The 25678-nt window shown below is 41.5% G+C and overlaps 2 protein-coding genes across 3 annotated transcripts in view; one reads left to right on the top strand and one right to left on the bottom strand.

Annotated features, from left to right (window-relative positions):
* The window catches only part of LOC142011125 (histone-lysine N-methyltransferase SMYD3-like), a 412110-nt gene extending 394593 nt beyond the window's left edge, over positions 1 to 17517 (bottom strand). For both annotated transcript variants that reach the window (XM_074990064.1, XM_074990065.1), the window contains exon 1: positions 17354 to 17517. In XM_074990064.1, the coding sequence (XP_074846165.1) occupies positions 17354 to 17517 (164 nt within the window). The remainder of the gene's footprint in view (positions 1 to 17353) is intronic.
* SCCPDH (saccharopine dehydrogenase (putative)) overlaps positions 1 to 25678 on the top strand; it is a 406234-nt gene that overhangs the window by 180118 nt on the left and 200438 nt on the right. The window lies entirely within an intron of this gene.

Here is a 25678-nt window from a genome sequence, read left to right as displayed (position 1 = left end):
GGGAAGACAACTGAAGACTCCACAGAGGAGGCTGGCCCAGTTCTAAGGGACAAGCCGGTATATTAAAGATTACAACATCCAGTGGGGTAAGAAAAACTGCTTGATCTAGAATAAAATAAACTCTTAAATGATTAAGAGCAATTGTAACATCCCATCTTCAACTCAATGACAAACATTTCTGGCCAGGAATTGCCTGTTACAGAGAACAAAGGGGTCCTAGACTGATTAAAGCCTTTGGTTGTAACCACTTCACAAATACTAAATTATGACAAATTAGAATAATTTCCCATGTCAACAGCACAATCATCACCACCCTGATTTTAAAATGATGTATGAATTTTATAAAACAATATAAAACTTCCAATGACCGGTATAAAATGAAACTTTCCTGCTTTCTCAGGAGAAAACTAAAGCTAGTATTATTCCCGCATAAGCAATTAATTAAATTTAGATAAATTCTAAGAACGTACTTACCCCTCATAGCACTGATTTTAATTTAGCATTTGCAAAATAGGACTTCACCCATGAAGAAAAAGGAAGACTGAGAATCATGCATGCCCCACCTTATTTTGGTGGTGGTATTTTTATTACATGCAGAGAATTGTCTTGTGTTGCTGTGATGAGGTAGGAATTTTCTGTAATATTTTCATGAGCCTGTGTGTGCCTCAGTAAAGCTGCCCAAAAGCCCCATTTTGAGAACAAAGGATTAGAAGGTGTGAGGCGGGATATAAAGGATTAGCTTCTGGACTAAGTAACAGACAAATGGAGATACAGCCTGAACATGGGGTTTGCGACAGCTCACTCAGGGCTCTGGGCTACCCAGAATGGACAATGCTTTAATCTTCAATTGTCTATGCTAATCTAATAACTTTCAGACAATGTGTGCCAGGTGACTAATAAATGGTTCACTTGTTTTAGGCTGCCTGCCGCTCACTCAGAGCATTGCACCTGGAAAGGACATAGTACAAGCTTCCTACAAGAGTCTGATTTAGCTAGATTCTTTGAGAGGCACAAACTAAGAAAGGTATCGGTGGGCAGAAAGCTTAATCTTGGAGACATGGGACCTCTCGGGAACTGTGTGGGTCCTTGGGGCTCTGAACGCTGCAGAGATCACTCCAGGAAGACTGGTTATAGTTCGTGGAATAGACCTGAAAAGTTTTACTATATATCAAGGAAATGTAAAACCAGTTATCATGTTCAGATATGTAATCTGTGACAAGCATGGCTCAAATTCAGCCTCAGAAGTGCTATTTATCTTCTTCATTCTGAAAATATTTGTATGTTAGCTTAAATCTCTGGCCCACCAACATAAATTAAAGAAGCCTAAATGTAAAATACAGAGCAGCAGTAGTGACTTATTTATGCCATGCAGAACATTTTCTTTGGCCCTGAAGAAAGTGGTATATTATAATAAGAGACTAGTAGCTCTTCAGCAAATCCTAAGAAAGTTTTTTCAATAAGTCTTACTTGCTTAAACATTATATGAAAAGGACACTGGGCAAACTAAAAAAGTTATTAATTTGTATTCACCTGTATAGGATGCAAAAATAGGTAAAGGAGAGGAAGACTAGGACATGTTAAGCAGAAGAACTCAAATTCTAGATTTAAGCCTTGCCACTCAAAAACTCCAAGTAGATCTAGCAGCCATCCAGAGAATTTTTAAATCAACAGACAATAGTACTGCTGCAATAACATACAACAAACTAAATAAATCGGTCACAAAATATTATCCCCAATTCTGAGCCACAGTAAGGTAAGTCTGCAACAGCTCAGGGTATGTCTATACTTACTGCACAATCAACACACTGCGATCAATCTTCTGGAGTTCAATTTTGCCGTACGTGTGAAGACATGGCAAAATCACTCTCTCTGGGTGTGGCCACTGACCCTGGTACTCCACACTATTGTGTGGAGTATGGGATGTCAGCGCGAGTCCAGAGCCCCAGCCTACACTGGGGCAGGAAGTCAATTCTGATACATCAGTTCTATACTAATGGCATAGCTAGAATTGCATATCTGAAATCGACATTGTTCCCTAGAGTAGACCAGGCTTTAGAGAATGAGTACTTAGAGGACTACTGACTAGTTTTGAATCTTATTTGCTTTTAATAATGTCTCTGCTCCAGGATGAGCAATTTTAACAGTGCTTTCGCCACTAACTAAAACACAAGGGTGAGGTCGCTTTGAGATATTTTAAATAGATTATGTACAATTAGTTTAGGCAATGCAAGTTTGTCATGTGGATTTTGCAATGTAAAATATACACCAAAGATAGGACCAGTAGGCAGGATCTCTTCTATTGGGATTTTCTAAGGAATGGTGATAAACCCAATGGCTGGACAATCCAAAGTGGCCAACTCTTTTCCTAGTCCCCGTCCTGCAACCCTCAGCACATGAGTCATGGCTGGAATGTGCTGCACTTTGGACAGCCTCACATGATGCTTCACTAATCCACACCAGGGCCAAAGCTAGGGAACACCTGGCCCCAGAACCCGGAATCCACAAACACTTCCCTTCTAACTCCCCTTCTCAGATGCACATAGCAAGACATAGTAGGTTGGAAGCTATCTGGTCTCAATTTAATTATCTGCTGATAAAAGATACTATTAACCCCAACCAGTCTGTATTTATTCATGTTGTTGGGTTTGTTTGTTTTTTTTTTCCCCTCAAAAAAGAATCCACAATCCAGTATTCATTTGACTAATGGTCTACAAACTCATACAGCCACCTTACTTATTTACTGCTTCTGTCCCTTTCCTTTTATTTGATTTCTGTATACTGAATGTTCTCAATAACTACAGAAAAATAAATTTTAAACCACTTCCATTCTGCACACATTTTAATTACTTTGTGAATAACATAGTACACATAGTGCATTATGACATATACCCAAAACGTTCATGGTGCTCTTGCATTGTCGTACACCAAAAGTAAGGAGTCTACAAGACATATTCAGCCCACACTTATACAACTCCATGGTATAAAGCAGTCGTATTGAATTATTTTTTTATGCTGCAAATTTCTTGGTGAACTTATAATCAATGAGAAGATGACACATAAGATTTCAGGACCTTGTTGAAAAGTGCCAGGTCCAGATTTGGCCTGTGGCCTGTGGCCTGTGTGTTAACTATCCTTCCTACAAAGAAATGCAGTTTCTGGCCTTGTGCTTGGATCTTCACTTGCACCATCATCAGGGAGGACTCTGACCAGTGTCTCCCCGAGCCTTATGGCCTATATCTCTCCACCTCACTTACAAAAGAGCAGGACAGAGATTTCACAAGAGCACTGAGTCTTGGAGTAGGCCAGAGAGAGTCAATCCCAAGTTATTGCTTTGCAAATTTGGTTAGAGCCCCATAAACCACACTGAAACTTGACAAATACTTGTTGTATAACAGTACATATATAATTAATAAAGTTGAAGCCGGCAGCTTAAACTCATCCCATGTGTCTATCGCTCATTCTCCCACGTTATACTCAAGTCAGTTGATACTGTTCAAGCAAAATTAAAACCAATACTTGTCTTCCAGCTGTGTTGGCTCTGCAGTGCCACAGGAGTAAAGCACATGCTGATGGGACTCTGAATGCACAGAGGAAGGAAAACTGAGAATGAGGATGACATTTTTATGTCTACTTTTCACAGTGGAATCACACTTTTAGAAGTCCATGAAATTTTAACCATTTGAGCATTAAACAACACTAAAACCAGAGAGTATAATTAATGTGTCCAATAAAGCTGCATATGTGTTACACGATTTTCTTCGTAGATCTTGAGTCCATACTTAACATATGAGGCATGATGTTCATTCCAGAAATACTGGATATACTTAGACTTGTCTACAGGATCATTGTATCTGTTCCATTTTAGAATCCTTGTATCTGTTCCATACTAGAACTACTAATGCCAATCAGCTACAAGAATAAATAGAAGGAAAGCTTAAAAAATCTTCATGATAAAGAAAAATAATTGATAAGACAGAAAAAGGATTTATATTCCTGTATTCTACAGAAGTCAGGGCATGGCAAAGTTTTCTGATGTACAACCCTAGTATTTAAGAAAACCATTCCATAATTTCACAGAACTCTATCCTTTCCCCTACCTGTGTCTGTCTGGTCTGTTTAGACTGTAAGCTCTTCAGGTAAGGACCATCTAGCATTCTGTGTCAGCCTCACTGTGCGAGGCACTGTGCAATCTGGATTGGACCATATGCATTACTATAATATGACAATAATATATGAATATATACATATCATAGAAACAGAGAAATAGACATGTTAGTCTGTATTCTTTCAAAACAAAAAAAAGCAGTCTTGTAGCACTTTAAAGACTAACAAAATAATTTCTCATATTATCATGTCAGAGCTGGAAGGGACCTTCAGACATCATTAAGTCCAGTCCCCTGCACTCACAGCAGCACCTATCACCATCTGATAGATTTAAAAAGAAAATCTATTTACCCCCAGACTCCTATATGACCCCCTCAAGGACTGAACTCAACAAGCCTGGGTTTAACAGGCCACTGCTCTAACCACTGAGCTATGCCTTTGTTGTACTACTACTACTACCCTGCAATTGTAACACAAAAGTGCCCTGGATGGACTTGTTTGAAAATCACATAAAAAGTCAGCCACAAAGCCAAGGTTAGAATTTACTAAGTGTGACCCATGGTCATTCCTGTACATCATACTGCTTCTCACTGTGGGATCTGGAATTGAAAGGTTCTGTACTCCACAATCAATCCTCTGAGCCCTATATGCAAATCAAAGGTGCAATCCTACTTAAAGTCCTATCAGACTCACTAACTAGTAACATGAAAGTCAGCAGAACCATCTGCAGCACTAAGGGTTGCAGGATTAGGCCTCAAATTCTGATTTTTTACACCTTGTAATCTATATTTCTAATCAGTTTGTCAAAATGCTGCACCAATTTCAAAAGCAATGCCAAGTATTTTTATTTGTGTTCCTGTACTGCCACCTAATGGCTACAAATTTCAAGAAGGCAAAGTAAGACCCTAAGGCTCCCTCTACACTTCTATGTAAACTTGATTTTATTAAAATCGATTTTGTAAGACTGGGTTTTCTAAATTCAAATTTGACTATCCTTACCTCCCCACAAAGTCAGCTTATTGCTGCCACACCAAATCGCCAAACATTTACTGTTGCAGCAGTGCATTGTGAAAATCTATCCCACAGTTCTCTCAGTTCCATAGCATTTGGGTTTTTTTCTGCTGGTGCAATTGTGATTGCGGGTATATGGTATCATTGCTGTGCCCTCATTCTCTCCCATGGAAAGCAAAAAGTCACTTCTTCCAGAATGAAAGAAGGAACAGTAGGGAATCCCAGGATAAGGAAAAGCAAATACACTGGCTTCAAAAGGTGTAGTGTGCCAGGTAGGGGACTATCATATTGCCGTGGAATCACCTGGGTCACTGTGCCATCTCAACTGGCATGTCAGCCACTATCCCCACACCCGTGAAACCAGAAACATCCTCCCTGAAAATATACACATTACTGCCTGAAGAAAAAGTAGGATAGTAAAGGTGAAGATAGTGCAAACCATAATAACTAAAGTCAACTCCCCCAGGCAGGGAAAAGACAACAATACGTGGTGCAGGATTTTTGGCTTCTCACTTCACTACATAGACCGTGTCCAATAAAGGGCATGGAGCTGCCAAATTTCCACATGCCAGAATGACTCTGTGCCCTGGGATCACCCAGGTGTCTGTGTCATCTCAACTGGCCCCCCTGCCACTCCCTCACCCTTGAAAGTATCCCTGCTCCTGAAAATATTACACCTCTACAGACTAATAAAGTTGATGTAAAGACATACCGTTTCCACACTAGCCTTAATTTGAACTTTTAAATTTGAACTTGATGCTATCTTGACTCATTCTGTGGATACAATAATATTGACCTTAGCACTCCCTAAAATTTACCTAACGGTATTTACAGTGAAGACAGCTCGATTTTTACAATGTCGCTAACTGCCTTAAAATGTACTTCATCCTGTAGTGTAGCCATAGCCTACATTTGTCTATTTAAAACCCAGTGATCCCACACCATGTGCTGCAGCACACTGGTGTGTCATTGGGGGCTTTAAGTGTGCCGCAGTAGCTCAGCAACCTTTAAATTTAGTGAATTAAATACTTTCTCCTTCATTCTGAAGTTCACTGGCTTTTCAGAGGCAAAGTGCTGTCACGAGTTTACGAACTGAAAGAGGAACTGAAAAACAATGTATGCACAGTAAGATAGAGCACACAAATCTGTTGCAAGATAAATACTGGCTGGGAAAACTGGCCCACCTGGCTGACGTATTTGAGCGCCTAAATGAACTGAATCGGAAGCTGAAAGGACACAATGAGAACTTATGGACATGCATAAACAACTGAATGGCTACCATTCAAAACAAACTTTGGAGAGAAACTGGTTATGCGTGGTTCACTCCAGAGGCTTAAGAAAGCTTCCAAGTCAGACCAAGATGAAAGGCTAATCCCACTTCCACAGCAATATTTGAATTTACTTCAGGACAAGCGCAAACATTATTTCAGATCATCTGGAACAGAGTAGTCTGGCTGGATTTGAAATCCTTTTGCATTGCCTTCAGAGTAATCAACGATGAGTTTATCGTTGAGGGAAAAGGAAGAATTTTTGGATGTCAGGAATGATCGCACTCTCAAGCTCAAATATAGAGAGATTCCCCTGGATCTACGTTGGCTATCCATTGATTTCAATTCAAGCAATAATTGTTCTATCTCCGCCATGAAGTCTCTAGGGGTTCCAAGCCTGGATAAAGGAGGAGCATTGGTCAGATGAGTGATGATGCACTGACTGTGAAACAACAATATGAATGAAATCTGATGCCAGTCTGACTAAATGATAAAAGATGCTGGCTCAGGACACTGCCTGGATAAACAAGGTCTGAGGCACCAATCGAGTGATCGGGATTGGGTCGATAAGTTGACTATTGAAAGAAAATTACAACTAACACATATACTATTAGTTGGCACATGGAATGTCCAAACACTATGGGTGACTGGAAAGTTAGAGCTGCTTCAAAAGGAGATGGATACATACCGATGGGATATTCCTGGACTGGCTGTGATGTGTTGGATGGCATCAGGAGAGATGTCCAGTGGCGAAGTCATTTGGTCAGGGAACAAAACGAAGCATGAGGCAGGAGTCAGATTCCTTCTTAGCAAATGAGGAGCATTATTAGGATACAAATCGGTGAGAGTAAGGATAATGGTAGCAAGATATGAAACAAAACCGTTCAACATCTGTTGTTCAGGTGTATGCAGGTGTTGGACAGTACGGAGGAAGAGATCAAGCCATTCTATAAAGACTTGACAAAGACGCTGGAGGAGATACCAAAGAGAGATGTGTTGATCATTGGAGGAGACTGGAATATGAAGGTCGGAAGAGATAAAGATTGGGGGAGAGAGTCATGGGAAGGTTTGGATACAGAGAAAGGAACAAAGGAGGCAAGAAACTACTGGAGAGCTTGTTATGCAGCAAGAGCTGGTGACCTGCAACACAAGATTCCAACAAAAGAACTGTAAGAAGTGGACTTGGCAATCAAATGATGGGAAGTCCAAGAACATGATAGATACGATATTGATAAGAATACGGCTAACATCAGTACAGCAGTGCCAAACTTTCCTAGCAGCAGATATAGACTCAGACCACAGTCTAGTGATCACAAACTTCAAGATGAAACTCAAGAGAAAGTGTAAGAAACAGTTTAAAAAAAAGAGACATGGGGAGGCTAAGCGAGGAAGAAATAGGGAATGCGTACAGAGCAGCACTCAAAGAGAAGATTAGTAATGTCGGCACAGAGAAAGATCTAAATAAGAAACTTGAAGGGATAGCCATGGCAATAGAAGATGCAATTGAGCAGACTGTTCCAGAAGAAGAGAAGATCAATAAAAAGTGGATTCCCCAGGAGACACTGAAGGCATTTGACAGTATTGATCAAAAAGTGACTTGGGCAGTGCTGGAGTCAGACAGAGTGGATAGACTGATAAGTTTGTTGAAGGATATCAATGACAATGTGGCAGCAGCGGTGAGAACGTGTGGAGAGTTGGGAAGTTGGTTTAGAACTAGTAGAGATACAAGACAAGGAGATCTCATATTGCCACGTGTCTTCATGAAGCACCGAGAAAGAATGATGGACAATGCTAAGGAAGAGGTAGAAGGGATATCTGTGCACAGGGTGAGAATCAACTTGAGGTATGCACATGATATAATCATCATTGAAGAAGACTGAGAGAAGCTAGCAAGAATGGTGCAGGTGCTAAAGGAGGAAGGGAAGTGGGACGGACTGATTATGAACATCAATAAAACAAAAACAATGGTATTTGGAGATAAGGAAATAGGAAGGAAGATCTGTATAGACAGAATCAAACTAGAGAACACAGAAGTTTACGCATCTGAGGAGCAACATAACATGATGTGGACTGTAAGAAGGAAACAGCGACTAGAATAGCAAAAGCAAGAGCAAGTTTGAAGGTGATGGATAATATCTGGAAAAGCAAAACGATTAGTTTAGGAATGCAGCTGAGCATCTTGAAAATGTGTCTATTCGGCAGCATGTTGTACAGATGTGACACGTGGGTGATAACGAAAGATTCAAAGAGAAGGATATTGGCATTCGAAAGGAGTTGTTATAGAAAGATCCTGAGAATAGGGTGGATCCAAAAGGTCACCAATGAGGAATTATATAGGCAGATACATCTGAGAAAGAACCTCCTGCAGAAGGTTATACTATGGAAATAACAGCTATTCAGGCATACCTGTAGGATGAATGCTGAACGAAAAATATTAAGATCCTGGTATTCAGCACAATGGACAGTTCAAATAGGAGAGGCAGACTCCACAGAGCAAAGCAATGGGTCGATGATAAAGTAGATTGTTAACTAGCTCCACACCAGAAACTAAGCCACTCCGCACCGGACAAGGAAAGATGGAAGATAATAGTGAGGGAGGCATTGGACACCAACGGACGTGGAACCCATGGCTGATGATGATGGTGATGGTGATGATGATGAATAATTGTGATAACATTATTTTCAACCACCTACCTTTGTGAACTTTGTTTCTCTTTATTATCGCTTTTAAAAAATTAGAAGAGATCTTGTTTAAGTGGTATGGATCAGGAGCCCTGTGTAGCTCTCTCCAGCATTTAACTGAATATTATACAGTTGTGTTCTTTCAAACAAGCTCACATTTCACATTAAAATTCTAGTAACAAATGTGAAGTCAAATATTGTTTTCATTAACGCTGTAATATATGTATGTTTCATTTTGAAATAAGAGTCATATCTTGCAATATTTTACGCTTTTTTTTTTTTTCAATTTTGGTTTGCCAGGAAAAGTTTGGAATCTTCAAAGTGTGCCACAAGATGAAAGAGTTCAGGAAGCACTGCCCTAGAAAAAAGCAGCAGCTTATTTTATAAAAGCAAACCACCTTGCCTTCAACACAGTCGAGACAAGGTATTTATTGTTGTTGATAAAAATAACTCAAAGGCTACAAAACACATTTCTATTTTATATTCTACAATAGTAGGTATGTGTTTTTAAATTATGTATACAACCTTTATTTCTACAACTTTGAAGCAAAGAATTCACACATTTACTTTTACAGTATATATGCACTGTGTCACAGTATGTTAAGTACTGACATCTTCCTAAAGCTAAATATTTCCTATAGCTAGATATTCAGCAAGTCAAGAAATGTCTGGAAGATAATTTTAAATGAATAATCTCATTTCTGGTACGGGAGAAATACTGCATAAATTATTGACTTTAAAAAGTACGTTTTCATTGTGGTGTAAAAATCAGTAGTAACTCAAACAGATAGAAGCATTATGCCTCCATAGCCACATAAGCCAAGCATATCTTTGGAATGGACTTCAATTGCTTTCAATGGATGAAAACAATAACAAAACAACATTTTTAAAAGGAACCGGTTAGAAAACTGAAAAGATCCTTGTTTTTAAATCCATTTAACCCTATGTCGTCCTTAAATTTATTTTCAATCCAAAAGAATTCCCTTTTGAAGCAAAAACTAAATACTATCAATTCAAAGCTTAGAGGGGCTGTCCATATGTGCAATTCAAACCGTTAGAAAATTATCAGCCAGACTTAAAAGATAACATGAGGTTAGCTAAAAAATCACCTTTGCAAAACAATGAACAACAACAAACAAAGCCATCATTACTATTTTCTAGTTTCTACATTCTGGGGGTATACCTCAGTCACGGTTTCAAGCTTTCCTTTGTCAGCATGAACGCTAGAAATATCTTTTTTTAAATGAAAGCTGAAAGTCCCAGGTAATCACATTAACATAAGAACTGGACTAAAAGAAAACCATCAAATATCAGAAGATTTGTGATAAAAGATCGTAAGAGTTGGCAACATTAAGTTATATGGAGGGCATTGTAGCTGAGTCTATGTCTACACTAGGTAAAGTAAGTCAACTGCAGATATGCAATTCTAGCTAGGTCAATTCTATCTGAGCAATTGCCATACCTGTGCTCGCTTCCTTGGCTGTCCCTACTGAACGAGGTCGACAGGAGAGCTTCTCGCACTGACCTTCCATACTCCTTGGCTGTGTCTACACTTGCATTCCTCTTTCAAAAGAGATATACAAATGAGGTAAATTGAACATGCAAATAAGGTGTAAATTTGCATATTCTGCACCTCATTTGCATAATCTAATTTCAAAAGTGCTTCTTTTGAACGAAGAAAGCCAGTGTAGATGCTGCTCTTTCAAAAGTAAACCCCATCTTCGAAAGAATCCTCCTTCCCTTTATTTAATGGGAAGAAGGCTTCTTTCGAAGATGGGGTTTACGTTTGAAAGAGCAGCGTCTGCATTGGCTTTCTTCTTTTGAAAGAATATGCAAATTAGGTTCTGAATATGCAAATTATATCATTTGTTATTTTTGATTTGCCTCATTTGCATACCTCTTTCGAAAGAGGAGTACAAGTGTAGACACACCCCTTGTGTCCTATACACGAGGAGTATAGAAGTCAACTGCAACCCCTCAGAGGTCAATTTTGCATGTGCCTACTAGATGCATGAAATCAAACCCCAGAAGATCAACCCTGAGTGGGTCAATCTTCTGGGCTAGCATAGACATAGCTGTAGAAGGTCTAGCATTGGATTAAGATTTAAAAGACCTTTTATTTCTGGCTAGCCACTGGAACCCAGGTGACCTTGGACAAGTAAGTTCTCAGCCCCTATGTCTCAGTTTCACCAATTGTAAAACCAGGGCAACTATGCCTCATTCTAACAGCTAGAAGTTGGGACTGCACAACCAGATAGCACAATAAATTGCCTTGTTCTGTTCATTCCCTCTGAAGAACGTGATAACCAACTAGTGTTGGAAGCTGGACTACAGAGCTACCAAATGATCTTTTGTTTTTATCGCAATTCTTAAAGCTGAGACATCACAGATGTTTTTTATTTCCTAATCACAATATCATTTCAAGAAATAAAACTGACAGATAACGATTAGCCTAGAAATAACGGAAGACTGGATAATCATATGAACTGGGAAACTAAGTCTGAAAGAACCAGACAACAATGGCCTTTTACAGGAAAACACAAGTTGTTTTTGTGTTTGCTAGTTTTTGTTAGGATTTGGGGAAAGGGTAAATAAAAGGGACTACTCATGTCACATCTCAGCAAATAAAGTGTTGTGATTCATCCCATACACAGGATAAACACATGCAAGAGGCAGAAAACTCCACTAATTTACACTCAGTAAATGTACATTGCATATTCCACTGAATGCCCCTGCCCTGCTTATAATGCAGGACAACTGCCCTTCAAACCCATAAATCACGTCCTATGCATCACAGCTCTGCAGGGTTCCGTACCAACTGTGCAGAGACCTTGTGACTCAGCATTATTTCATTACAACTTCTTTGGACTCCATTATGGCACAGCCCCTTTGGAATAGATGCTGCTAGTGCCTATCCACCTGTCACCTCCCGAACCCGTGCAGGAAGACATAAGGTGGCGTTCTTCCCCTTCAGCACAGTCCCACACTTCATCTACTGTATCTGAGCATCTTCAGCTCCCAGAAGCAGGCAAGGGGGAGGGGGAATTTTTCTCATAGGATTTGCCATCTTCTGCCCGTTAAGATTACAATACTAGCTTTTATATAGTATGCTTCTCTCCACTGACTGACCAAAATTCAGTCAGCCCCCAATGGACCTGTCTTTATGACCCACACAAATAAATGAGATATAAAAGACCTCAAGCAGAAACAATATGTACATCATCTTTTAGGGTGGTTGGTTTAGTTATTTTTCCCCCTTCTGCACATATTCCACCAGATCAGGGTAGAGTTCTACGACTTCTGGAAATTGCTCACTTCAGAGAATACACACAATAACATACTATAATCCTTTGCCTTCACTCCTTATGCCATTAACTGACTTTTTTACCTTCATACCTGTCTGCCTATAACGGGAAATTATGTCATGTTAGAACTTAAGATCAGACCAATGGCGCTGCTAGTCCAATCTGCTGCCTTCAGACTGTGGACGGTGTCAGCTGCTTCAGAGGAAATGAAGAAAATAAGTCAATTTATCACACAGTCTATCCCCTTTCATCCAGTCTCACCTTCTGAAATCAAAATATAGGAACTTCCAGGGCACAGTGTTGCTTCCTTGACCTTTTGGGCTAATAGCCACAATGAACCCATCTCCAATGAACTTTTATTTAACCCAGTTATACTGTTGTCCTTCACAATATCCCCTGGCAACAAGTTCCATGGGTAAACAGTGTGTTGTGTAAAGAAGTACTTCCTTATGCCTCTTTTATGTCTGCTGCCAATTAATTTCATTGGGTTACCCCTCTCCCCCAAAACAGTTGCAAAGAATTTGTTTAACTTCTTCACAGCAACCTCCTTTAGCACTTCAGTCATCCAGTTGTCCCACCGACTGACTAACAAGCTTCCTGCCTCTGATGAATATAAAAAATGCTTTGCTGTTAATTCTTGTGTCTTTAGCTAGTTGCTCTTCAAATTCTTGTTGGCTGGCTAATTATATTTTTTACACTTGACATGCCAGAGTTTCTTTCATTCTATTTTCTTCAACAGGATTTTATTTCCAATTTTAATGGAGACTTTTTTGTCTTGAACTGCCTCATTTACGTTATTGTTTAGCCATGGTGGCATTCTTTTGTTGCACTTACTGCTTTTTCCTATGTTTGGGGTATACATATTATTTAAGCCTCTCTTATGGTACTTTTAAGAAGCTTCTATGCATCTAGTGGACATGCCACTTTTGTGACTGCTCTTTTTCATTTCCGATTAACTAGCCTGCTCATTTTTATGTAGATCCCATTTTTTAAATCAAAAGGAATTTTCAAACACAAAAAGAGAACATTTCGTTATCAAGACCAATTCCAAAGTCACTCTCATAAAAACAGCTGATTTGTGGCATTCCAGCTCTGAGAGGGAGAGAGAGGAGTAGGGACAGAGCAAAAATCAGCTTTTCATAGTGCTCCAAAAGTGCTGGGATGGAGGGGGGAAGAGTACAAAGTGCATGACTCCAGTGTCCGAGTGTGCAAGAAGTGGGGCGGGGAGCAGAAGTGGGGGTTGCACAGGCCATCAGAGGAACCCCAGAGACCTCTCATGTGGCCCACTCACTAGTTGCCTATTGCTGCCATAAAATAACCTGATTTTTAAAGTGCAGGTGCCGAAGACATTGTGAAAATCAGGCCTCTAAGATATGCCTGCTCGGGTACCAAAAAGTTATTAAGCAATTCTGAAAATTTACACCTATTAGCCCAAATTCTGTAATTTCTGAAGATAAGGACTTGAAACAAACAGCGTAAAAATGACGTGTTCTGGTGCAAGGATCCCCAAACCATGGCAAGTGAGCCTCAATTTTTAAATTATTTTCAAGTTTGTGAACAGCTGGTCTACTGACTCATACTTATAGCAGTTACCTCAAAGAGCTCAGTTTCCATCTCTGCCACATGCTTTCTTTATATCTCTGTGAGATAGTAAGTCTCTGTCTCAAATATCCCATTTGGAAAATGGAGATGATGATATTGGCTGTCTTAATGATGGCTGGTGCAGTCCTACTAAAATAGAATTGCAAAACGCACATAACTATTAAGGCTCTGCAGTGAAAAGTGAACCTACAGTTCTGAAGTTCTAAGGCCAAGGAAAAATTTTGGTGGGCTCTCCGTAACAATTTGGAATCTACTTCTGCTATAAGTATCACATGGGTAGACCTAGGCACCCAAAGCTTAACTCGTTCCTGGACTGGGTCTGGATTTGCAATCTTTTGACAGATTAACAGAAGTTAAGGAAACATACAGCCTATCCAAGAGAAAACTAATACCTACACCTTTTAAAATATCTCATTTACTAATAACCTCTTTCTCAACCCAACAACACTAGCTAAAAATCCTCCACTTTGAAGTTGTTTATGTACCACACTCTTCATTTGCCATTGAATCCAGCAACACTAATCTTGTCATTATTTTCCCAGACTCTCTAGACTAGGAACAGATCGAAATAAGAGCACAGCATTGATTCATAAAATTAAGAGGCAGGCTTACTCTTAAAATAACCAGTAAAAGTAAACTGCCACATTGTTTTCTTTCTTAGCTGATTACTATAATCAAAATGCTCAAAGATAGGATTTTCTTAAAGCAGTTAAGTGTACCTGACGCATATGACCAACAAACACTCATTTTTAAAGAAACAAAGGAAACTGGCAAGATATATGGTACAAACATTTACCATGATTGATTACTACTGTAATTGTACTTGTCAGTTCTCAACATGTCAAGGTCCAAAACCGGGGCACAGCTTGTGACATATACTCTAAATCAGAGATACAAAATAACATATTAATACAGTGGTTGTCAAACACTCTATCAGGCTCCCAAAGTGGCTCACAACCTGCTTTTAATGATGTTGAGAGGCCTGGTGCTAGACTCACTGGGGCTTAGGGACAAATCCTAAGCACCACTGCACAAGACCAAAGAAAGTATGAGGGATGAAGGCCTTAGGTGACAGGCCCCATGGCTACATCTACACAAGAGAGTTTTGTCACCAAAACTCATGGAGCGTCCACATTACAAATGCGTTCTGTCAAAAGCAAATTGACAGAATGTGGCACTTCCGCCAACAGCGTTCTGCTGTTCCCCCAGGAGGAAGAATGCCTTTCTCGACAGAATCTGTCGACAGCCAGTGAAGACACTCCTGGGGGCCCTCTATCAACAGACAGGACTTCTGGGACACCAGGCAGCACTGTCTGCTGTACTTCTGGCTGGCCATTCTGTCAAAAGTGCTGCCAGGCAGTCTGGCCATTCTCTGTTGAAAGACTGATCCGCTTTCGTGTCTAGCCACAATCTGTCAACGAAGTTTTCTCAGAAGATCTCTTCTGACAGAAACTTCTGTAAACAGATTACTGTAGTGTAGACATAGCCCATGACTGCGGTTGAACCACTTGGGCTTTGTACCCTCTGTCTCAGATGTTGGGCCTCAAGTAGACCCAGGTTTAATTCCCCTTCTGAGGGCACGTACAATAAACACTTTCATATCTGGCATTCTATTATCTGGAACTCTCAAATAACTGGCATTTCAACCATAAGTAAATTTTAGTTACATTTTCCATAAGTACAGTATAGGGAAAGTAAATACAAATAAATACAGCAAATACAGTATAAGTTTACAATGCACAATAATACTGTTAGTAAATAAAGTATTCTGGATATGTTTTTGTTTCTGAATAGCTAATCTTGTTTTTCGTTGGTGTTATGTATTGCTAGGTATACCTCTCTATTAACTAGAATATTTGAATATCTTGTAACCTCCTGGTCCCAGAGCTGCCAGGCATGAAAGTTTACTGTAGTTATTTTTTGTCAGAAGGGGGTTGCTGTGTAACAAAGATTGAGAACATCTACATTACTGTATTGAAAGTTCACCTTTAATGTAAACAAGTATTATGACTCTACTTTTGATGTAAATAATTGCACAATAACGGTGCAGGGACATACGATCGATATGGAACAGAAGAGAGTTTGAGGTTGAATGCTGGGTCGTTTGAGAAAGCGGGTTATAAATGGGCTTGGCAGCATGAGATTTCTGTCAGTAAATGTTCATAAACATTGATTTCAACATACCCCCACAAACCAAAGGAAAAACATTAACAGCCCCTCCAATTTACAAACAGGCAAAGTAAGAACACTGCTGTTGAACATATCCGAGTTCCATTTTTACACATGACCTATGTGTACACTTGCATTCCTCTTTCGAAAGATGCACACAAATGAGGGAATCAAGAATGCAAATGATGTGCAGATTTATGTATCTTGTACCTTATTTACATATTCTTTCAAAAGAAGAAAAGCAGTACAGATGGGGCTCTTCAAAGAGTAAACCCGTCTTCAAAAGAACCCTTCTCCCCTTTTTTTTGGCTCTGTGGTTTGAACATTCGCCTGCTAAACCCAAGATTGTGAGTTCAGTCTTCAGGGGACCATTTAGGGCCATTTCGGGATCTGGGGCAAATACATTAAAAAAAAAAAAGTCAGGGATGGTGATAAGTCTTGCTGTGGGTGCAAAGGGCTAGTCTCAATGACCTCGGAAGGTCCCTTCCAGTTCTATAAGCTAGGCATATCCCCATACGTATAAATCTGTGCCTCAACTGCATTTTCAATTTCCCTCATTTACATGCCTCTTTCAAAAGAGGAATGCAAGTGTAGACACAGACTAATAAAACTTTACTCTTCCAATGGGAGCATCTGCTTCACTACCTAATTGCCAAGCACTCCCCACGGACGGCCCTTGCCCTAACTTCCCATACCTGGGAACATTTAAATGGGGGGAAACTGGGGGTAAAGGGGAAGTACTGAAAAACAAACTCTGTGTGTGCACGCACCAATTTATAACAACAACAGTCCCGTGCTGCTAAGCGTAGACATAAAGCTCTCCCTGGCCTGATCACCGCCTCCCTTCCCGGCACAAGGGCAACGCGGAGCTCGGCGCTGCACACCAACGCCTCAGGGCCTGAAGGCGGGAGGGCGGCCGCGGCGCGCGGGGGGAGGGGCGCTGGGCTCGGGGGCTGCAGCCAGCCCTGCAGCGTGTGGAGCCGGAGTGGGGTGTGAAGGCCCCGAGCGGAGCGGGGGGTCCGTGGGCCACACACGCCTGGACTTGGGGGTTGCGCAGGGGCGGGAGTCCACGGCTCTGTACCGCGCAGCGTGGGCGGGCTCGGGGCGGGCTCGGGGCAGGGAAGCCCTCCCAGAGCGGGGAGGGGCGGCAGCAGTAGCCGGGGGACACGTGCAGCGGCGGGGGGCTGCAGACAGAGCGGCCCCGCTCCGTACCTGCGCAGGCAGCGCTCGCACACGGCGCCCAGCTGCCGCTTGGTGACGGCGCAGGCGAAAGGCTCGGCCAGATACAGGAGCTCACCCGGCCGGGTCCGCTTCAGAGCGCGGAGGCCGCTGCCCCTGCCCGGGCTCGGGAACTTCTCCAGCCTCCCCGGCTCCATCTCCCGCGCCGCGGCCTCGCCCCGCCCCGCCCCCACGTGCTCCGAGCCGGCGCCGCCGGAGACATCTTTGGTAAGGGCAGAGACCCGCAGTAGCTGCCCCGCCCTGGGGCCCAGCGAGCAGCTCTCGCCTTGTGGGCGACGCGGGGCAAAGGACGAGAACAGCCCCAGGCCCCCGGAGGAGTGAAGTGGCGGGGGCAGGAACTTGCTAAGCTGCCATTCATGAGGCTGGTTGGTACATGAGCTGCAAGTGCTGGCAGAGGGGGTTGGCTTCTTTCCTTAGGCTAAAAGGGAGGAGGAAGAAGCTGGTTTCCTTGGCTGGGGGCAGTTAGAGGAGTGGTTTCCTTCCCCCTCTGCCTTGGCAGAAAGGCCCCAAAGGGCAGGTGGGGGGTGAGCAGACCCCTAGGGTGGTACCTAAGATAGCGTTACCACCTAGGTGGAGTGGGGTGAGCCAGACTTTTTGTATGGATTTACAGTTGTCAGAAAAATGCACTCAGCTTGCTAATACTCCTCTACTAACATCATATATGCCATCATGTGCCAACAATGCCCAGATGCTTTGTATATTGGACAGACTTCTAACTCCCTTAAACAAAGGGTCAAGGGGCACAAAACAGACATCAAAACACTCCAGATCCACAAACCAGTTAGTCAACATTTTAATGGAATGGGGCATTCTGTCAATGACCTAAAGGTATGTGTGTTACTGAAAAGGAATTATCCCACCGTTCTGGAAGGGGGAACAGCAGAGCTGGCTTTTATATTCAAATTTGGCACATTAACACATGGTTTAAATCGTGATGGGAACTTTCTGAGTCACTATAGGGGTTCGTCTGCATACTTGGCTCAATCTAATTCTTGACCTCCCCCCCCACTCTCTGATTTGCTCACCTTGATTATCTTTTTCTGATTTGTCCTCCTTGCTTACTGTTTTTGGTTCTCTGTGCCTTAAATATTGAGTCTGTTCTGGTCTGGCTATGGTCTGAAGAAGTGGGTCTGTCCCATGAAAGCTCACCTAATAAACTATTTTGCTAGTCTTTAAAGTGCTACTTGACTGCTTTTTGTTTTGATAGTGTATAGACTAGCACGGCTTCCTCTCTGTTGCTAATACTGAAAGTGCCTGGCTTCATCTACACTACAGAGATCTTTTGAAAGAAGCCCTTCTGGAAGGTGTCATCTGAAAAAAAATCTTTTCAAAAAGAGAGCGTCCACACACAAAAAAGCAGCTCAAACGAGTGATCTGCTCATTCAAAAGAGAGTGTCCCCACCACCTGTGTTTTTTTGAAAGAACAGGCCAGGGATTGAAAAATCAGGCCCCATGAAGGTTGGTCTTCCAAAAAATAGGGCATATGGAGCATCTACACCAGTTTTCTTTTGAAAGAAGCTTTCGAAAGAGGGTGCTCTTCCTGAAACGGTAAAGAAGGAGTGATTGCAAAAGGAGCACCGCATTCTTTCAATTGACTTTTGAAAGAACACTTTTTGGCCATTTCTACACAGGCACTTTCTTTGAAAGTGGCATGGTAATACACAGCCTGAAATATGCTAATGAGGTGCGGATGCAAATTCCCCATGTCTCATTAGCACACGGTCACGTGATTTAGAGTCCGGAAGACCGTTCTTCCGGACTCCAAAACGCCGTTTAGAAGCGTGGCCCCCGGGGTGTCTTCTGGAAGGAACTCCTTCTTCCAGAGGCCCCTTCCTCCCAAAAATGTTCAGGAAGAAGGGGCCCCCGGAAGGACTTCCTTCTGGAAGACCACCCCGGGGACCACACTTCTAAACAGCATTTTGGAGTCTGGAAGAACGGTCTTCCGGACTCTAAATCACGTGACCGTATGCTAATGAGGCATGGGGAATTTGCATCCATGCCTCATTAGCATATTTCGGGCCATGTATTACCATTCCACTTTCAAAGAAAGTGGCCTGTGTAGAAACGGCCTGTGTGTGTAGATGCTCCACAGGAGCTTTCGAAAAATCTTTCAAAAACACTTGCTAGTGTAGACACATCCCATGTCTCTCTAAAGATGCTACAATGTTCCCACTTTCACAGTTTAAGTGATAACAGAGCAAGTGTTGAAAATACAGCAGTGCGCCAACTAGCATGTAAGTATATCATGCACATACGAGTGTGTGAGAGAGGAGACGTTCAAGGTTATCAATCATAGCTATATGTTCTTTCAAAAATACTACAAGTGGCTGTTGGCAACTCAGCAACTGCCTCACTTCTTGTGGTTAGGGTAGTCTAGCCTGGGGTGACAGGGTAAATCACAGAAGTCCTCTTGGGATTGTTCTCCAGTGTGCTGCTCATTCCACTAATGCAGGGGTCTGCAACCAAAATAGAAAGAAGAGCCATTTTTTTTCAAATTCAGTTCCAAAATTAATGTGTCAAGAGCTGCAGTGTATGTGAACACAAGACAATATTTATAAATAACAAACTGTATTTTGCATAACCCCTATTTTATGAACAGTGCACACATAGATTTGTACCAGTCAGACAGTTTAATTGAAGATAGGGTGACCATATTTCCCTATGATGAATGTGAGATACCTTGTAAAATTGCTCAAATTCAAGCACAATCAATGGCAGTTGGTCAGAACTATGTGGTACCCTCCCCAGTCAAAGATTTAGACAGTTAGATTTTTGGCATTTGATAGGCTAGAAAAGCATTTGTTAAAAAAAGTATTGCAATTCTGTCTCGCTCTTTTTTGGTACCTTATTTTGTTTATATCTGTTGTCCCTTTTTTATATGTATTATGATGAGGGCCCTCAAAAGCTGGGACGTGTGAGAAGCCCTGCTCCCAACATGCTTTAAAAGCTCCAGGTCCCAGTGGAGAAAGGGGGTCAGAAGGGTCTGGGCTGAGGTGGGGTTTCAGGTATAGGTGTAGTATGGCTTCTGGTTTTGGGGCAGAGCTCAGCAAGCTCAAGCTAGCTCCATATGGCAGGGCCAGGGAACCAGCACCACCTCCACCCCATTCACAGTAGCAGCCACCCACCCTAACTTGGCTATGGCATGTGTGGAGAGAGGGGAGGCTCAGCTCAAAAAGTCTGAAAACAACTCAGGGTGCAGGGAAGTGGTATCCAGGGGCTGTTTCCAGACAGGGAGTAGCTCAGGCTGCAGACAATGGGTAGCTAGGGGCTGTATGCAGGCAGGTGTAGTTAGAGATTGGGTGTGGGCAGGGGATGGCTCAGGGGGCAGGGACGGGGTAACTAGGGACTGTTTTCCAGGACTCCCCCCTGTGCTCGCTGAGGGCTCTGCCAGCTACGGAGCTGGGTCCCCCACTGTGTAGCTCTTACTGGCTACGTGAGAAAAGGCAGCTGGGAGCTGGCCAGAGGGAGGGAGATAGGAGTGGGTCTGTCCCTAGGACTGCACTTTTTGTTAAGTTTGGGGGTGGGGGAGGAACACAGGGCTCACGTATTCAGTCCTGACTCCCACAGCTCCTGACTTCATTGGTAGGAGAGGTGGGAACAGCAGGGATCAGGGCTTACTATGCGGATTTTGAGTAGGTGGGTATTGCACCCTGTTGAAAACAGAATTTTATTTACAGCTTCAGTTTCTGATCCTTTTGGGGGTATTATACTGATCTGGGGAATTGCAGACATTGAGATAAAGGGCAAGAGATTGTGTATGTGCAGATGTGTGGGAGGTGGACTGATTCTATGGGGAAGACACTGCTGCATAATGATGTCCATGAAAACCACCAATTAGCAGTCTGCCGTTTTGTAGAACCACGATATCCAGTTAGAATATTCAAGTGCAGCCGCCAAATAAATGGGGCAGGAGAAACAGGGAGCCAGAAAGACAAAATAAAACCCAAGGAGAAGAGTTGCAGGATGCCCCTGTGTGCCTCTGAGTGTCTGTCTTCCATTGACAGTAGTGAAATGGGAACAGATTGTGCTGCTTACTCATCCCTGCAAATTCTCTTGGGGCCCTCTTTCTTCAGTGGCTTCCCTCACTGCAGCAGTAGAGGGAGTCCAGATGTTGTCCTCTAGTCTAGTAAATACACATAAAACTTCTGATCAATTGCTTTTTCATTTCTAACACCTTTTTGTTTGCAGTAACAGTTTAATATTTTAACCTTCAACCTCTTCACTTTCACCTGTCTCGTGGTAGTCCAAAGAGACATCGTGTATCCAAATTGAATTTATAGGTTAAATCTCGTGCATGTCAAACTGCAACATTTTAAACAGAAAATATGGCACATGTAAATTAGTTTGTTAAAGCAATTCCGGTGTGTCGAACTTTAATGCAATCTAGTTCCATCATTTAAATATTTATCAGTGCTATCATTATGCTTAGCGATAATCTTTTGAGCAACCGACTGCTAAAATAATCACTCAGTTATGGAGCTGTAGCATATTTGGGGATAGACTTGACAGATTTTTATTAAAAATAATTATCAGGACATGGCAAATCATCACCTGATCACTTTGCACCTATGTTATACTCTCTCTCTCTCCACATCTCCTATCTAGAACTGCTAAAGGCATTATCATTACTCACAATGTAGGAGTATGTAGCTGTATTTCAGAGACAAATCATTTTTAGAGAATGGTACATATCTCAATGCAAATTTATGGCACTGCATGAATGCATAATCATAAATAAAATCAACATGTGTATTAAGATTGATCTGTTATTTAAGTTTACATGCTTCTGACTCAAAAATGAAAAGCTATTTTACAATAAAAGTTAAACGGTCCTTTTCATGGTTGTGAGGTAAGAGGTTCATCTAACCTTGCTAATTTGCATTTTCAAATTATATAATTTGACACTCCTTTCCCTTTTCTCTAAGGAACATTACATAAAAAACTAAATTGAAGCGTACACTTGCAAGAAGGACCTATTTTTAATTCTCTGAAATGAACAGCTATGTTGTCCAAGAATTTAAAGTTACAGTAGCTAATCCATAGCACAGAAGGTTATTGTTATAATATATTCCAAGTATACAGCTATATATGTAGTCCTGAACAAATATCACAATAACACTTCTGTTATAAAAGAATACTATAGCCATATTTTCATAAACGCCTGAGCTAGCATTTATTCCTAGCCCAGGTACATGCCATTCTGATTATTATATTGCTCCCCTGTGTTAATTTAGATGTACAGCATGAGCTACCACCACAAATAGTGCAAATGGAATCTAAGACTTTACCACCTAAAACAACTGATTCCAGCTTTCAAGTGACATTAAACCAGATAGTATGAGATTGCTAAAATAACATCAGAATTTAAGGGGAAGAGAAGCAAAAAGCTAGAACACTTTATATCTTTAAGCCTCAATTATTCAAAGTATGTTTCAGTCCAAAGAACTTACAATGGCTCAACAGAATTAAGATAAGTGTTTGAAAAAACAATTTCCAGATTTTTTTTCAGCTAATTCCACATTAGGATTCAGTTTCTTCCTCAGAGTACAACTTGAGCTGATGTTTACGACAGAAAACTATACCTGAAATGACTTCTCACATTTTATTAAACGAGAGGAGCAGAGGGCTTAGCTTTCTTGAACACATTTTAACTGTTAAAATTGTTAAAGCCATTATTGCAATTAATTATGTCCCTTTAAGGTCAAGAAACACTTTGCCAAAACAAGCAGAAATGCTTTCAAGCCCTGGTTTAAGCATTTATCATGGACCGGTGGTCAAAAAGATATTGAAACCTATGGCATCAGGTTGTACAGATTTTCATTATGAATCTCTTCCACAAGTCAAAGTGTTATTTCAAAATCTTTATGTGCATCTTGACACATTTATAAATAAGAAACATTTTACCTTTACCTCATTCTTCCATGCTGCTTTGTGATGTGTGTGGCTATCGTAGCATTAAAATACAGGATCATTTTGTTAAGAGTCTCTTCTTCAGGAAATATATTCTATTTTTTATATAACACAACTCCCTCATATTAGAGAGGAGCACTTGTCCGTATTAATTGAGCATGCTGAATTCAGTCTGTTGAAGACCAAAGATACACTTCCACATGAAGCTGGTTCTCCTCCATGGCAAAGGATCAAGACTAGGTGGCAGAACCAGCATTCGACTTTCATCCCAAAAGATGACTTCTTTTACAAGACATACCATATTATATTTTAAGCCCTCTCAGTAGAAGCATTGTTTAACTTGACAATAGAATGTCTATCAATCGTCTCATCTCATCGTATCTTAAATGGCATAAACCAGAAATGACGAATCATTTTGAATTGCTGGTCGGAGTCAATTGCTATTGCAAACTGAAGATTTCGGATATGACTGCCCCATGACTACAGCTCTCTCTCTTCTTTGCCCCACATTTGTAAGCAGCTTTATGTTGGATGCATCTACTGTTTATATCCTTGTTAATTTAATTATTATCACCTACTGTATCCTCTGGTACTGCATTGCTGAATAGCTAAGCAAAGACTACATATGCTAGAGTACATGCAACAGCACCAAGGGTTGTGCAGCCTTAAGAGTACTGGAAGGACACTACACTGGTTTGGAACAAGGACTTCTCTATAAATATACCATCCCTCATCATGCAGCTTGGGTGAAAAAAAAAACCTGGAAAAGAACACTTACTGCCTTTACTCTAGCATTAATGTTAAAACAGATCAATGCAATCATTTATCATTGAAAACAATCAGGAAGAATTTAAACAGAAAAATGTGTTTGCTAGTCAGGAATAATTTAGGAACACCATTCTAGAGTCCCTTAAAGCTATGCTCTCACAATGATGGAAGACAGGCCATAGTGATTTTAAAAAATGGTTCAGAAGGGAAGTGAAGGCAGCTGTAAAAATAACATGTAATGAAGACAAAGATAATTGATAGTAATATAAATCAGATGTTAGAAATTGTAGAAAATTGATGAAGTTAAGAAATACAAGACATCTTTGGCCATCAGTGTTGCAGGACAGTAAAAAATTAATCAGCGTGCAGTGAGCAAGCCACAAGAAGTCATTCTTCCACTCTACTCTGTGCTGATTAGGCTTCAATTGTAGTATTGTGTACAGTTCTGCACAACACATTTCAAGAAAGATGTGGAGAAATTGGGTAAGTTCCAGAGAAGAGCAACAAGAATGATTAAAGTCCAGAGAACACGAGCTATGAGGGAAGACTGAAAGAACTGGGCTTGTTTAGTTTACAAAAGAGACGATCGAGAGGGGACATGATAGTGGTTTTCAAGTACCTACAAGAGGGTTACAAGAAGGAGGGAGAATAATTGTTCTCCTTGGCCTCTGAAAACAGGAGAAGCAGCAATGGGCTTAAACTGCAGCAAGGAAGGTTTAGGTTGGACATTATGAAAAAATTCCTTTTAGGAAGGTTAAACACAGGAATAAATTGCTTAGGGAGGCTGTGGAATCTCCACCAATGGAGATATTTAAGAAAACGTTAGACACCTATCAGGGATGGCCTAGACTCGAGATGGCACTTGGTCTTGCCATGAGGGTAGAGGGACTGGTCTTGATGACAAGGCTTCTTCCAACTCTAGTGTTCTATGATTGTTCTGTGGCCATCAACGATAGCTGCTTTAAGGCAGTGTCTCATGGGCAATGAATTGGGCAAAGGTTCTATGGAGTTGCAGGCCTAGCCTAGAGGGGAGGCCTGGCAGTAAGTGTGAGCCTGGTAGCTTCTATTCTCCAGGGCTGGGCTTTGCTTCCCTCTGTGGGAATTGTGACTTGGCTCACAAAGTCACAGCTCTATTCAGACTTGAAAGGTGGCCTGGCCAAACTTCAGCGGCAGAGCAACCTTATGTGCAGACCACAACGTCCACCAAGGGGAGCCAAACCCAGTTCCTTGGGGCAGGAACTAACACTGTGGGGTGAATGCAAGGTGGCCTCACTCACCAATACCCTGCACCCTCCTAGGAATTCCCCTCTGAACCAGTCCAGGGAGAGCACCGCTTGGGAGACAGGCTTGAGAGGGCACATGCACCAGAAGCTTTACAATGGTAACTGTCAGGGATTTTTTTATCCCTCGGGCATTATTGTCCCCGTGGGCCAGGGGAAACAAGCCTTTGGCCATTAAACATCAATGCAGGTACAGGTAGAATCTAAAGATACATAGGCTGCCATTTAGCAGCCCCCTGCAACCATCACTCTGTGTCAGTTGGTTTCCCCAGTAACCTGAACTCATGAATAATTCATGACCATGGATTTGAATTCTGGGCTCCTGATTGGACACAGGTGG

The sequence above is a fragment of the Carettochelys insculpta genome, chromosome 3 (genome assembly GCF_033958435.1).
Source record: "Carettochelys insculpta isolate YL-2023 chromosome 3, ASM3395843v1, whole genome shotgun sequence".
Classification (NCBI taxonomy): domain Eukaryota; kingdom Metazoa; phylum Chordata; order Testudines; family Carettochelyidae; genus Carettochelys; species Carettochelys insculpta.
This window is presented reverse-complemented; position numbering and strand designations above follow the sequence as displayed.